This window comes from Cylas formicarius, unplaced genomic scaffold (genome assembly GCF_029955315.1).
Source record: "Cylas formicarius isolate icCylForm1 unplaced genomic scaffold, icCylForm1.1 PGA_scaffold_3__17_contigs__length_32017465, whole genome shotgun sequence".
NCBI lineage: Eukaryota > Metazoa > Arthropoda > Insecta > Coleoptera > Brentidae > Cylas > Cylas formicarius.
The window spans coordinates 4,409,317-4,423,343 of NW_026844326.1; the positions used below are offsets into that span (position 1 = coordinate 4,409,317).

The 14,027-nt window shown below is 39.3% G+C and overlaps 1 protein-coding gene across 2 annotated transcripts in view; it reads left to right on the plus strand.

Annotated features, from left to right (window-relative positions):
• LOC132699587 (uncharacterized) overlaps window positions 1-12,904 on the plus strand; it is a 68,043-nt gene extending 55,139 nt beyond the window's left edge. Inside the window, exons 8-10 of one of the 2 annotated variants that reach the window (XM_060666387.1) lie at window positions 2,496-2,674; window positions 12,188-12,325; window positions 12,383-12,904. In XM_060666387.1, coding sequence (XP_060522370.1) covers window positions 2,496-2,674; window positions 12,188-12,307 — 299 coding nt within the window. In that variant the 3' untranslated portion in view covers window positions 12,308-12,325; window positions 12,383-12,904. Of the gene's footprint in view, window positions 1-2,495; window positions 2,675-12,187 lie in introns of both variants that reach the window. The other variant, XM_060666386.1, reaches the window with a different exon arrangement.
• The last annotated feature ends 1,123 nt before the right edge of the window (window positions 12,905-14,027 follow it).

The following is a 14,027-nucleotide window of genomic DNA, read 5'->3' on the forward strand; positions in this document are numbered from 1 at the left end:
AGTTACAATTAATTAAAATGTTATCAAATTAAACGCACGGTACATTGCGAAGCGAAACATCAGATATACAGGATAATTCATAAAGGACTAACCGAAACTAAACTGGAGGTAATAAAAACCAATATTTCCTATTTTCAATTTTTAAAAACGGTGATATCTGTCAAATGTCAACAATACGACGATGTTTTTGTGTCTCTGGGCAGATGTTTCTAGGAAAGCACCACCAAACTTGGACAAATTTTTGAAGAATAAGTCAACATTTTTGCAAAACATCAGGGTAATTCAATGTTTTCATTTTATTGTGAATTTCTTTATTAATTTTAGAATTTTATAGTGTAATAACAAAAAATTGACAGTTTTAGATTTTTAGCCATGACAGTTACGAATTTGAAACTTATTTGGACGTTGCTCCTAGATGGCGCTAGTGTGGCTGTATTATTTTGATAAATGCAATCATATTTTTTTGTCTCGCGAGTTCTGGCTGAACCGTGATGGAGATCTGAACTAATTTTCAATTTGTCATAGACAGGCAGTCTAACTTATTTGCTTTTAAAAGGTTCAAGATCTTTTTTCTGACTTTTTTCATAAATACTTAATAGATGAGGAGGTACAGAGAACAATAAAAAACTAATATTTAACAATAATAATTTTGATAATAGTAATGCAGAAACTCCAAAACAAATGTTTTTATAATATTTTGGTGTCTATTACCTCCAATTTAGAGACTACGCTTTTTTTTATTAAATACCTTGTATATCGAATGTTTCGATTAGCAATGTCCCTTACGAGAGCTTTATTCCACTAATTTAGATTTGTTTTTCAGAAATTCTAACTTTTATTAATATATGTTTTTTTAATTTAATTATAACTTAAAATTACAGTGGCTTAAAAAAACTAGCTAGAACTCACCAAAACCAATATGCTAATAAGAAACGCAAACTTTTATATCTCCGTTTTACAATTTCATTAGACTTCTGATCGAACAAAATGTAAACTACTATGGAACGGTTGTGTTGTTTTCATTCTAGTTAATATATTTGCGCTGCATGGTGTAAGTTTATATTGCTTAAGAAAATAATTCGTTTTGATGTAAAAAAAAATATTCCATACACCCACCTAAGCTACTTCAGGGGAACTACAGCAATGTATTATCAACAATTTGTTTATTTATTTGTTTAATTATTTGGCGATCAACAGGGATACACCTACTAATGTATCCACAAGGTTATATGTACAATACTATAAAAATGTAGATAGCTAGACATAACAAGAAATTGCCAATATTGCTAGAAGTACCATATTTAATTAGGAACAGAATGTGGTTCATGCATGACGGCGCGCCTGTCCACATTAGTGTTGCAGTAAGAGAGAATATTCAAATCATACGTTTAATAACCGATGGGTCGCGGCGGACCTCAACCATAGCTTCCTAGGTCCCCAAATTTAAATAGTTTGGAATTTCTCATGGGGGCATCTTAAAAGTCTGGTTTATCGCACCCCAGATTTAATAAAGAACACTGGAGGTATACTTCAAAGAGTGCGCGGCAATATGAGGAAAACAGCTGAAGTGTGTATCTTTCAACTTATCTAGTTTCTATGATCAACTTTTTTTCAAAAACGTTGTTGTTAATTTATTAACACACAATATTGTTAATAATTACGAATTGCAGATAGTGTTATAAGTACCGTTTTTTATTTATCTTGTTGTTAGGATGTTATGTTATTTCATTATAACTTTGAAAGTGAATAGAACAGTCTTCCTATTTTTTTCTGAAGGAAACTAGTTGGTAACTAAAAACTAGATATTCTCGATTTAACCAGTGCAGTGGCGACGTGATTAACCAAAATGTTATATGTTCAGAAACAGCCAGTGGCACGCCACTGATTTCCTTAAAAAAAATTGACATTTGCATTCGTTTATGAGCAGATTTGATCTCTTAATTTTTTTAGTCTGTCGCACGGTTTTCACTTAAAAATAAAAACTAATTTCTTTGCATGCTATCATATTAACGATGTGACATGCAGAGAAGATGTTTTTTTATTTTAAGCGAAAACTCCGATTGACAAAATCAAGAAATTAAATTTCTTAAGAATTGATTGAAGATTGTAAAAATATTTTTTATTTGAAACGATATTAGTGGCGTACCATATATCTCTGCCATGTCTCATAGACATGTGAAATTTTTTACCCTTGCTACTGGTGTATTTTTAAAAAAATAATGCCCCTTGATGCCTAGTACATATGTACCAAATTTCATTAAAATGTCTAAAGTTACAGATATTAAAAAAATATATTTTATTATTGAAAATTATATCTCAAAAGTTAAAGACATATATAAAGTTTTCTTTTTAAAGTGGACTCAAAAATCGTCCCTTTAATTATTGATAGTCAATTTTAACACACCGTGTATAAGAAAACAGTACAAAACAGACAAAAAATGCAAGAAAATACATTTTGCATGCATTTCCGCTCCTTAATTATATAAATTTACCAGGTAAAACCAGGATAGCCGGATCCGAGGGACACGACGCGGTGTCTACTACAAACAGTCTCAGTGAAACGATCGATACGGAAAATATGTTGACCGCGCTCAGGAGACAACTGCAACCTCACCTAGTAATGGCGCTGAGTCAGGGTCAGAAGAGTCATACTGCCTATTCACCATATCAACAGGTAACGCAATTACATTTACAGGTTATGAAGTATAATTAGATTATACGGGGTGATGCGAAGGATCCGCTAATGAAAGATTTTTGGTGTGAAAATGTTGGACTTCTGTTATGCCTTTTTTTCATTAAAAGAAGAAGTTTTTATTTATAAATATCGCATTTGCATGAAAAAAAGGGGGATTTCCTTACCCCCTACTTTGTATAATTTGTTCTCTCTTGTTAAATTTTTTATAATAGTTGTAGTTTTTGGAATAATTTTATCTTAAAAAAAATTAAAGACACACCAAAACGGTTCCCTAAGCCCGAAGTACGTATAGAATTCAAAAAGATAGATTATATGATGCATCACGATGTTGTCGCATCTACTCGAACCAGCCAACAATTTAATTTTTGAAATGCAATGCCCTGTATGTTATTACTTTTTTGGATTCTATGATAAATATTGAAACTTTCTATTTAATATATGTTCTAGGTGTCTCGACTTACTGCCAGGTAAACATCAGAAATTCTCTTTACGACTTACCAGTGGGATCTAAGTTATCATATGCAGGGTGTTTACAAATTTGTGCATATGCACTTCAAATTTAAATGGCTCGGTAGCAATAAAAAGTACGGTTCATCCTTGATGTAAAAGTATTATAACGTGAAATACGTTTACTCTTCGATTACTCCTGTATAATCTTTGTTTATGGCTCAATTTTGATTTTTTTCTTTGCTGGCTAGATCTTACTAGGAGAAATGAAACGGTTTCTTCGTATAGCGTCGACTAAAGTCATGGGAAACTTACACAGTTTTTTTTTTCAAAGTGAAACTGACAACCGATTCGTGTTCATGTTTTAAAAAAAATAAATATTGTAAACTTTGGAAATAACGATTATTTTGTATGTGTTTTTAGATTTGACTAGTTTTAATTATACAAATTTCAAAAATAATGATAAACGAGACCTTTTTAAGCGTCATTTATTTTTTTGTATCATCTTAAAATAACAACATTCGAAAGATATAATATCATCAAAATTAAAATATAAATAAGCTAGTGAATTTGACTGTCGATTATTCGCTCCTCCATGGCAAACTTGGTTTTACAAAGCAAACAGTATGCCCACGCCAATCAATTTTTATATTTCTGTTATTTTATTATTAGATGACAATTAAAAATCCTTTTTAATAAAAAAAAACTAATTATCTATTTGTTAAGGGTTGAATAACATTTTTCGGTAACTTCATAATTTTTTTGTTTTGGGTTAACCTTTTATTTTCGCGCTGTGTATACAACACCCCCACCATACCCAACCTTGGTTAAGCCGCGCGAAAAGACAGACTTGCGTGAGCGTCCGTAGTGCGAACCACGAAAAAACAAGCTCTCTTTTGTGACCGGTTCGCGAGAACCCCGCGCTGTGTTGTGGTCCTTACCACCCCCAACCCTCCAGAAAATACCCCTAAGAAGACCCGGCCGGGCAGACGACGACGCGGGAAACCATCAAGGTGGGCGATTAACCGTTTCGGGTGTTGTATGTCCTACCGTTTTCTTGCCGCTCTTTCTCGTTTAAATTTTGAGGGTGATTTACAACCACCTTCCCCCAACCCTATACATATTGGTCCTTCGAGCCGGATCAGAATCAGTCTTTTGGATTTTTATGGTCATTCACAAACTTTAGTAATTTTAAATACATGTTCGCTATCGTGAACAGGTTAGCAAAAAACGTGTGAAGTTTGGAGCGCAAAAAAGCGGTTTCATAAAAAGTGGTTACCGTCGTTTCGAATTGCGGCCGTCTTTTTATTTGATTCGTTCTAAGCATATTTTCTGCGTGCTCAAATTCTTCTTCCTTTTAATTTACGTGGGTACTTTGTTTCGAGACTTAGGTGCATTTGTTTACAAAACGATTTACAATGTCGGAAATAGATAAATTTATTGCTAAGCGGGATTTAACACTTAGACGCTTTAACGATATATTGTCAGCGGGTCAGAAAGCTCGCGTTGAACCCGATGATGATGAAATTTTATGCAAATTCCAGTGCATGGTGGAGGATTTGCCGAGTTTAGTTAGCACTTTTGAGTCCTTGCAATTGGAAGTAATCTCCTTAGCGAATGATTCGGAAAGAGATCGACAGTTTGCGGTTCAAGATCACTTTGATCAGTTGCATTATTCAATTCGATCTATTGCCAAGCGATTATTTGAGAAAGTGGAACCTAAGGCAGGCTCTCCGGTACCATCTGTAGTTGGTCGAGAGTCGCAAAGAAATAGTAATCTCCGACTCCCCCGTATTATCATTCCGAAATTTGATGGCGAATTGAAAAATTGGCCTACATTTTTTGATATGTTTAACACGTTGATCCATAATAATTCTTCCCTTTCAAACATTGAAAAATTTCAATTTTTAGTGTCTTATTTGGAAAAGGATGCTCTCAGTGTCGTCAAGAATTTGCCAATTAAGGGTGCCAATTATAGTATAGCTTACAATGCCCTCGTGAAGCGTTATCAAAACGATCGATTGTTGTTAACCGATTATTGGCTGTCGATCTTTCGGGCTCCGACTATGAAGAGTGACTCGACTCTCAAGACGAGGTTCGAACTCAAATTTTGTGATAAAGATATCCCAACTTTTCAAGATTTATGTGATTTTTTGGAACAGAATTGTAAAGCTTTAGAAAACTCTTTAGTTACCTCAAAAGGTATTACCCTTACCAAGAGGCTTGAGGTTTCGAAGCGAGTTTCAACCGATACACGTAGACCCACATCTTTGATAGCGACGTCTACCCCTCCGAGTGCTGATGTGAGTTGCACCAGTAAGTGTTTATACTGTCCTATGGACTACCATCTTCTGACAAAGTGTGATTCCTTCCTATCTCTTGAGCCCCCTCAAAGGCATGTGTTCATCAAGCAACATCGTTTGTGCTTTAATTGCTTCGCGCGATCCCATGGTGTTGGAAGATGCCCCTCCAAGATTAATTGTCGTGTATGTGGCAAGCGCGACCATACTTTAGTGCATTTTGGAAATGCTACTACCCCCTCCCCGTCGAATGAAGCTCCCCCTGCTTCCGGCAACCAGGAAGGTACTATCCCTAGTCCGGTGACCATGATGTCCAATCTCTCCTCTCAAAAGGTCGTGCTCTTTGCCACTTGCTTGGTGTCCGTTTTGGATAAATCTGGCAGACTTGTTACTTGTCGTGCACTTTTGGATTCAGCTATTCAAGCCAGTTTTGTGACAGATTCCTTTGCGAAGAAATTGGAGCTTCCAAGGTCTCTCTCTCCGACACCAATTCAAGCCCTCAACCAAATGTCGACGTCTGCGTTAGGGAAGGTTGCCCTGAACGTGACCCCCTCCCAAAGAAAATCCCCTGCTCTCCATATAGAGGCTTTAGTTATTCCATCTATTTGTGATAAGGTACCCTACCAGGTGATTGATAAGCAGAATCTAAAACATCTCAGGTCCCTACCCTTGGCTGATCCCCACTTCTGTGAACCCAACGAAATAGACGTGCTTTTAGGGGCAGAGGTTTACGGAGATATTTGTTTGCCTGGATTTAGAAAGGGACAGAACGGTGGCCCATGCGCTTTTCGGACCATCTTCGGATGGGTTGTCCTAGGAAAAGTGAATTCTTTTGAACCATCTTCTCCCTTTAGTTTTTATACCACTGTGAGTACTGCTGTTGATGTTTCTTTGAAGAGATTTTGGGAACTTGAGTCCGTCCCTTCAAAGACCTTTATGTCTCCTGAAGACAAATTGTGTGAGGAGATCTTTCTCTCTACCCATTCCCGTGCCCCTTCAGGTAGATACGTCGTATCCTTACCCTTTAAGGATAAACACCCTTCACTTGGTGAATCTTACCCTCAAGCCCTTAGGCGATTCCAGTTGTTAGAGGCGCGTTTGGCCAAGAACCCAACTTTGCGATTAGCCTACAACGAGTTCTTGAGAGATTATTGGGAACAAGGTCACATGGCACTCGTTAGCGACCTGCCCCCCTCTCCCCAAGGTTACTACATTCCTCATCACGCCGTCTGGAAGCCACATAGCGAACCCCTTAAATTGCGTGTTGTGTTTGATGCTTCAGCCAAAACTTCCAATGGACGGTCCCTGAACGATCTTCTATTTACGGGTCCCAAGCTCCAACCCGACATTGGAGCCATTTTGCTCATCTTTCGACTGTACTGTGTGGTTTTCACCACCGATATTCGTCAGATGTATCGTCAAATCCTAGTGAGTGACGCCGACCACCTCTTCCAGCGGATTCTGTGGCGTTTTGATCCCCGCGAAGCAGTGCGAGAGTACGTCTTGTCAACGGTGGTCTATGGACTAAGTTGTAGCCCATACTTGGCTATTCGCGTGTTGCGTCAGCTTGCTAGGGACGAAGGAGCGCGTTACCCGTTAGCAGCCCGTCTCCTAGATTGCCAAACCTACATCGACGACATTATCGGAGGAACAGACTCGTTGGAGGAAGCCCGTGAGTTGAGGGATCAATTAGTATCGCTGCTAAAATTGGGTGGTTTCGAGTTGCGCAAATGGGCGAGCAACTCCCCCGAGTTATTGAGTTCACTCCCCGCTTCACATCATCAACCCGTTTCCCTATGCGGAGACGACAATCCCAGTTTAAAGGTGTTGGGATTGCAGTGGTGTCCCTTACGGGATGTGTTCTCCTACCGCATCCAAGTAGCGGATAGGACGTGCACAAAAAGGAATATTTTGTCGCAAGTAGCCCAAATATACGATCCCCTAGGTTTTTTATCCCCGGTCGTGTTGACTGCCAAAATTCTCCTACAGAGGCTTTGGTCCCAGGGCGTCGATTGGGATGCACCTCCCCCCCGCGACATATTCGAAGATTAGAGTTCGTTTTCGTCTCAGCTGGACAGTCTTTCTGGGGTGACAATCCCTCGTCGGGTACTGCCTAGCAATGGCGTCCAGGTGGAGCCGCACGGATTTTGTGACGCTTCGGAGCGCGGATACGGTGCAGCCGTGTATCTGCGAAGCGTCAGAGAGGGCCATATCTCTGTCACCCTTCTGTGTGCAAAGAATCGGGTAGCACCTTTGAAGCGAGTGTCGATCCCCCGTCTGGAGTTGTGCTCAGCGTTACTGCTCGCCCAACTCGTAGATTTCGTCCGATCCACTATAGCCTCTGAGTTGACTATCACGAGAGTATTCGCCTGGAGTGACTCCAAAATTGCGTTGTCTTGGATAAAGTCCTCCCCCCACAGATGGAAAACTTTTGTGGCCAATCGCGTGTCCCTCATTCAGGACATCTTTTCCCCCAGTTCCTGGCATCACGTCGCCGGTTCATCCAACCCTGCTGATTGCGCATCCCAAGGGCTTTTCCCCGAGCAAATATTAATTCACCCCTCTTGGTTCTGTGGTCCCCCTTGGTTATGTCTTCCGGTGGAAGAGTGGCCCACCTCCGACTTCACCCCCGGAGACGATCTGGAACTGGAACGTAAACCAGTGTTGACTTGTGTGTCCACCCCTTTAGTTGACTCGCTCGGAGAACTGTTAAACCGTTTCTCGTTGTTACGAAAAATTGAGAGGATCCTGGCTTATTGTTGTAGGTTTCTAAATAATTGTCGTACCCCCATTCCCAAGCGAGCGCTTGATAATTTGTCTTTTGCGGACACGTACCACTCCCGCACGTTGCTCACAGGATACGTCCAACGTGAGGTGTTCGCCGGTTTGCTGAAGTGTCTTCGAAACGGTAAACTGTGCCCCAAACCTTTACGCTCCCTAGCGCCCTTTATCGATGAGCACGGTCTCATTCGAGTCGGTGGCAGACTCCGAGGTTCTGCGTTGTCTTTCGACGCAAAACATCCTCTTCTACTACCTCGAGACCATCGCTTTACCGAACTCGTGATCGAAAAGTTCCATAAGGAAAATTGCCACCCGGGCCCCCAATCGTTGTTGTACCAGATTTCACAACAATTCTGGATTTTGTCCGCCCGCAGAGCAATTCGTCACACCCTATCGCAGTGTTACCGATGCTTCCGTGTCCAACCTTCTTGTGTACAGCCATTCATGGCTGATTTACCCCCCGTTCGTGTATCGCAAGTCAAGCCATTCGCACATACCGGTGTCGATTTCGCCGGTCCAATTTCCATTACCCTTGCGCGAAGGCGCGGCGCTAAGACTCAGAAGGCTTACATTTACCTATTCGTTTGCATGGCTACCAAAGCCATCCATTTGGAATTGGCTTCTGAACTCAGCTCCGACGCATTCTTGGCCGCTTTTCGGCGCTTTGTCGCTCGCCGCGGGCGTTGCACTGACATGTATAGTGATCAGGGTAGAAATTTTGTCGGTGCTAACCGGTTGTTGGTACAGTATTGCCAGCAGTCTGCCGACCAGGTGCGCTGGCACTTCAACCCACCCTCCAATCCTCACTTTGGAGGTCTTTGGGAGGCCGGCGTCAAGTCGGTAAAGACCCATTTGTTTCGTGTGATAGGCTCTCAAATCCTGACTTTCGAGGAAATGTCGACAGTGTTAACTCAGGGGGAATCCATACTGAATTCCCGCCCATTATGTAGTTTGAGTTCCAACTCAAACGATTTGCATAGCCTTACTCCTGGGCATTTTCTGACCCTGGAGCCCCTATCTGCCCCTCCCGACGACACTTTAGCTAATCTGAACACTAACAGACTCACTCGTTGGCAGCTCATGCAGCAGTTGCATCAGCACTTCTGGGACAGATGGCATCGGGAATACCTCCACCAGCTGCAGCAACGGCACAAGTGGAACACCACGACTAACCCCCCAAAAGTTGGTCAGTTGGTTTTGATTAAAGACGAGAACCTCCCCCCGTTAAAGTGGCTTCTGGGCCGCATCACGCGCTTGTACCCCAGTTTCGACAAGGAAATTCGCGTTGTGCAAGTGCACACGGCCAAAGGCACTTTCGATCGACCTTTGGTCAAATTATCTTTTGTCCCTAACTGTTAACCTGTTCAAGGGGCAACCGTGTATATAGTATAGCATAAGTTTATGGGAAAATTGGGTATTTTTGGGAGGCCGGAATGTTAAGGGTTGAATAACATTTTTCGGTAACTTCATAATTTTTTTGTTTTGGGTTAACCTTTTATTTTCGCGCTGTGTATACAACACCCCCACCATACCCAACCTTGGTTAAGCCGCGCGAAAAGACAGACTTGCGTGAGCGTCCGTAGTGCGAACCACGAAAAAACAAGCTCTCTTTTGTGACCGGTTCGCGAGAACCCCGCGCTGTGTTGTGGTCCTTACCACCCCCAACCCTCCAGAAAATACCCCTAAGAAGACCCGGCCGGGCAGACGACGACGCGGGAAACCATCAAGGTGGGTGATTAACCGTTTCGGGTGTTGTATATCCTACCGTTTTCTTGCCGCTCTTTCTCGTTTAAATTTTGAGGGTGATTTACAACCACCTTCCCCCAACCCTATACACTATTATTAAGAATTATCAAAATTAAGCCATAAGCAAACATTCTACAGTATTTATGCTTAAGCGATGCGCCCGCGATATTTCGAGCACCCTGTATGGACATTAATATAGTTAGGTTTTATGTAGTCCTGAATAAGAATTCGTTGACACCTTATTTTTAAGGAAATCTCTAATAGCCCCTCTTGATATTTGACATCAAAAATTAGTCCCAGTTAGCCATGACTTCAGGTTGATGTAATAAGAAACATATGATTTTAGTGCGTTTTGGGCGAAAAAATTATCAAATTAAAAACGTAATCAAAGATTTTACAACTAAGCCTTATGCGGGGCGCAAACGATATTTCAAACACCCTGTATTGAAACATTATAAAAATTTGTAAAGTTGGGTTCTAAGCAATCCTCGTTGCCACTTTTTTTAATAATCCCTATAGTACTTTTCTCTGCTCTTTTGTTAAATAGTCCCAGTTGGCCATGACTTTAAGTTGAAGCAATAAGCAAAACAAGGTTTTAGTGCATTTTGCAGAGACCTATTCAACAAAAAAAAAACAAAATCGAACCATAAACAAAGATTTTACAAGAGTGTACAGTTCTTAAGTGGGACACATTGTATAACTTAAAAAACTAGAAAATCCATTCTTTTGTTTGTATAACTACCCTACTTAAAAACGACTGCAAACGCCCATCATGGAAATTTAATAAGATACGATAATGTAAAACTCCCCTTAAAAAAGAGTATGTTTTGTATAAATATGAAATTTAAAAAAGAAAAATCGCTAAGATCATGCATGTTTTAAAGAGTGGCCATCAGTAAGCCGCCTTTTAAGCGACCACCCCTCCTAAACGACCTGTATTTGATAGTGGGTCGCTATTGAGAGATTATACCGTAACAGAGAACCAATGAGGTTGGTGTTTATTTCGAATAGATGTGGCAACTCTGCAGCCTTCCAAATATTTTAAAAATGGGGATCATAGTCTCATATTTTTAAAATCCTATGGTCGCTGCCCAATTTTTAAGGGCCTATCTTTATCCAATCTCCATAGCTCCATTTTCGAATAGGCCATCATATTGCTATTGGTGTTGCGAAGTGCACTTAGCATGTTCGTTATACATTTTTTAAATAATATGCAACATTAATAGTATTCATATTATTTTGACTAAGAAGGAAAAAAACGAAACTAGGTTCTTTGCCGACATTTTGAGCTGTCTTTGGGATGGGTTTTAAAATTTAATAAAAGAGGGTCTAATTCTTATACTTAAGCATTTTTTGTTATGTTGTTAATGTTGACTTTTAATTAACTAATTCCTTTATTTACGGACGGGTGAATAACAAAAACAAGAGAGAATTATTAATAATAATTTTCACCTATTTTTTGATGCGAGAGATCATTACTCGTACGTAGTGGACTTAGCCGTATTTCACTGGAGATTATTGTACCTATGATAATTGTCGAGTATCCCGAGAGTGGCAGGTAGACTGTCAGCTAGTTGACCAACATGTGCCTTAAAAATAGAATTATAGGTACTTCCGTTTGGCAAAGTTCGCTTTTGGAAATGACTAGTGTTTTTGATTTGGTTGCTGAGAAGCAGATTAATAAAACAGCGCCTTCTAAAAATGAGAAATTTATTTTCTCAATGTCTTCAAAGCTACGATAACGCTGATTTATTTAAGATTCATAATATTTTGGTGTCCCGTCTGTATATTGTAAAATAATTTTAATTTTGCATCCTAATAATCTTTATATTTCTATTTACCATTTTCTCATAACTTTTGAAACCAACAAGATAATGAACTTCCTGTATATTCTATGAAATTCAACTCAGGTCACTAAGTTTTGGTTGGACTTGATTCGATAAAAAGCGAAACGTTACAAAAAAAGTCAATCATACAGTGTTGATTGGCTATAATTCAAATAGGGATAACGTAAGTTGGAATCATTTTCTCATAAGTTTTGAATCCAATAAGTTAATGAACTTCCTGTATATCCTATGAAATTCGGATCACGCCACTAAGTTTTGGCTAAACTTGATTGAAAGTCAATCAGACAGTGTTGATTGGCTATAATTCAAATAAGGATAACGTAAGTTGGAACAAGTAGTATTAAAATGGTTTCTTTCTGCGCATCGTTTAGGGTATTAACCAGCCGAGCTTCTTGCCCAATTGTGCCGAGATGGATTCAGACTCGGACAGCATAGCCGACTTGCCTCTGAACCTGGTGTCGACGCAGCTAGCCGAAACAGAGACCCATTAGCATAAAATAGTGCTTAATGTAACATAATATTTATAGAAAATTCGGAAATGTGAAATGACATTAAATATTTTCAAGGCGACTACCTTGATGCGAAATTAACAGTTCCAAGTAGTGCCAAAGTCAAATCTGAAAAGAATACGGCCGTATTTTTCCTATAAGAAAATCTTACAGATGAAACATTCAAGCAGAGATCCAGAATTGGCTCGTTCGTTTAGGAGTTATGGCAAGAGATCATAGCCCGGGAGCCAGCTGGCATTTTCGATGGCCAATAAGAAGGAAGCTAAAAAAAATTTCCATAGTTCATTGCGAAATGTTAAAAAAGGAAAATAGCTGATTGCGTGTTATATGCCAGCCTCGCTAACTTTATTACTTTCGTGAAACAAGCATCCCTCTGAGTTTTTCATTGTGGAAAACTGTTCAACTGGCAATCGAAAATTATATATTTTAACAACAGAACATTTTTCTGATAACTTTTTTACAAAGGTTTTGGGTTGGTCTTGCAGTTCCTCCATGAATTTAAATTAATTAAATTAAATTTTTTGTTTTACGGTAACCATATATATTTAAAATACACAATACCAAGAATTCATATGTAGACATCAATATATAAATAATAATATTTGCATTCCTATCATAAAATCATCATAAAATTAATGCTCCTAGAAGGTTGGTAGACAGAGAATCCCCTAAAGAAGAAAAATCCCATTTTATGTAAATTACAAATACAGTTTAAAGCAACCCAGGGTAACCATCCCATTCTTCTTTTTGTGCTTTGTGAGATCTAACTGACTTTGGCAATTACAGTGGAAAATTGGTCTTTCCTCTTGGCCATTGTTCTCTTCAGTGATCCTGAATATTTCTTTTGCACTGCATATTCTGGTCCATTCGCATATATTCTTCTTCCTCCCCTACAATCCTCTATTTTGAAGAATACGAATATGACAGCTTACGACTTTTGGCATTTGTCGAGTTAATGAACGACTGCTTCATTTGTTTGCATTGCTGTCTTGAAGGTCTAGATTTTAGCTCCATACAGAAAGAGATTTGGGTTGACATTGCGAAAGGGTGATTTCATCATCCTACATTTTATTAGTTGTTCAGTCAGTTAGCACACAAGGTTCACAAAGAAAGGTCAGAGGGAACCCTGGAAACTTTGTCGTAAACGTATCAGATATTACTGACGGGTTTACCATTACCACCGATAGAGAGTCTCCACCACATCTCTACCATCAATCCTAGTATTTCTTAAAAGCTTCTCATGTTGTACTATGTCAAACGACTTTTCGTAGTCGATGAAACACACAAAGGTGTCTATGGATGCGAAATTTTTGAAGTTGTATATTTAAAGCAAACATCGGTTTTCTAGTAGAATAATTCCCGAAACCAAATTCGATCCCATCCAGATCACCTTCGCGTTTGCTACTTATTATCCGATGTAAGATGCTTAGAACACCTTCAAAGTGTGACTTTGCTAACCTATAATCATTGCATTTTTTGACACGTTGTGGTATTACCCCGCTATTATTTAACTAATATAGTGATGTTCATGAATCAATTGTAGTTGCCCTATTGGGATATCATCAGGTCCGTTTTTGTTTTTGTTTTCACAGATCTTATTCTCGTTGGTTCAAAGTTTAACTATATATGTACATCTAGAATGTCTTGTTCGTCGATAGCATGACCTTCTTGGATATGTTAAACATGACCTCTCAAATTCCTC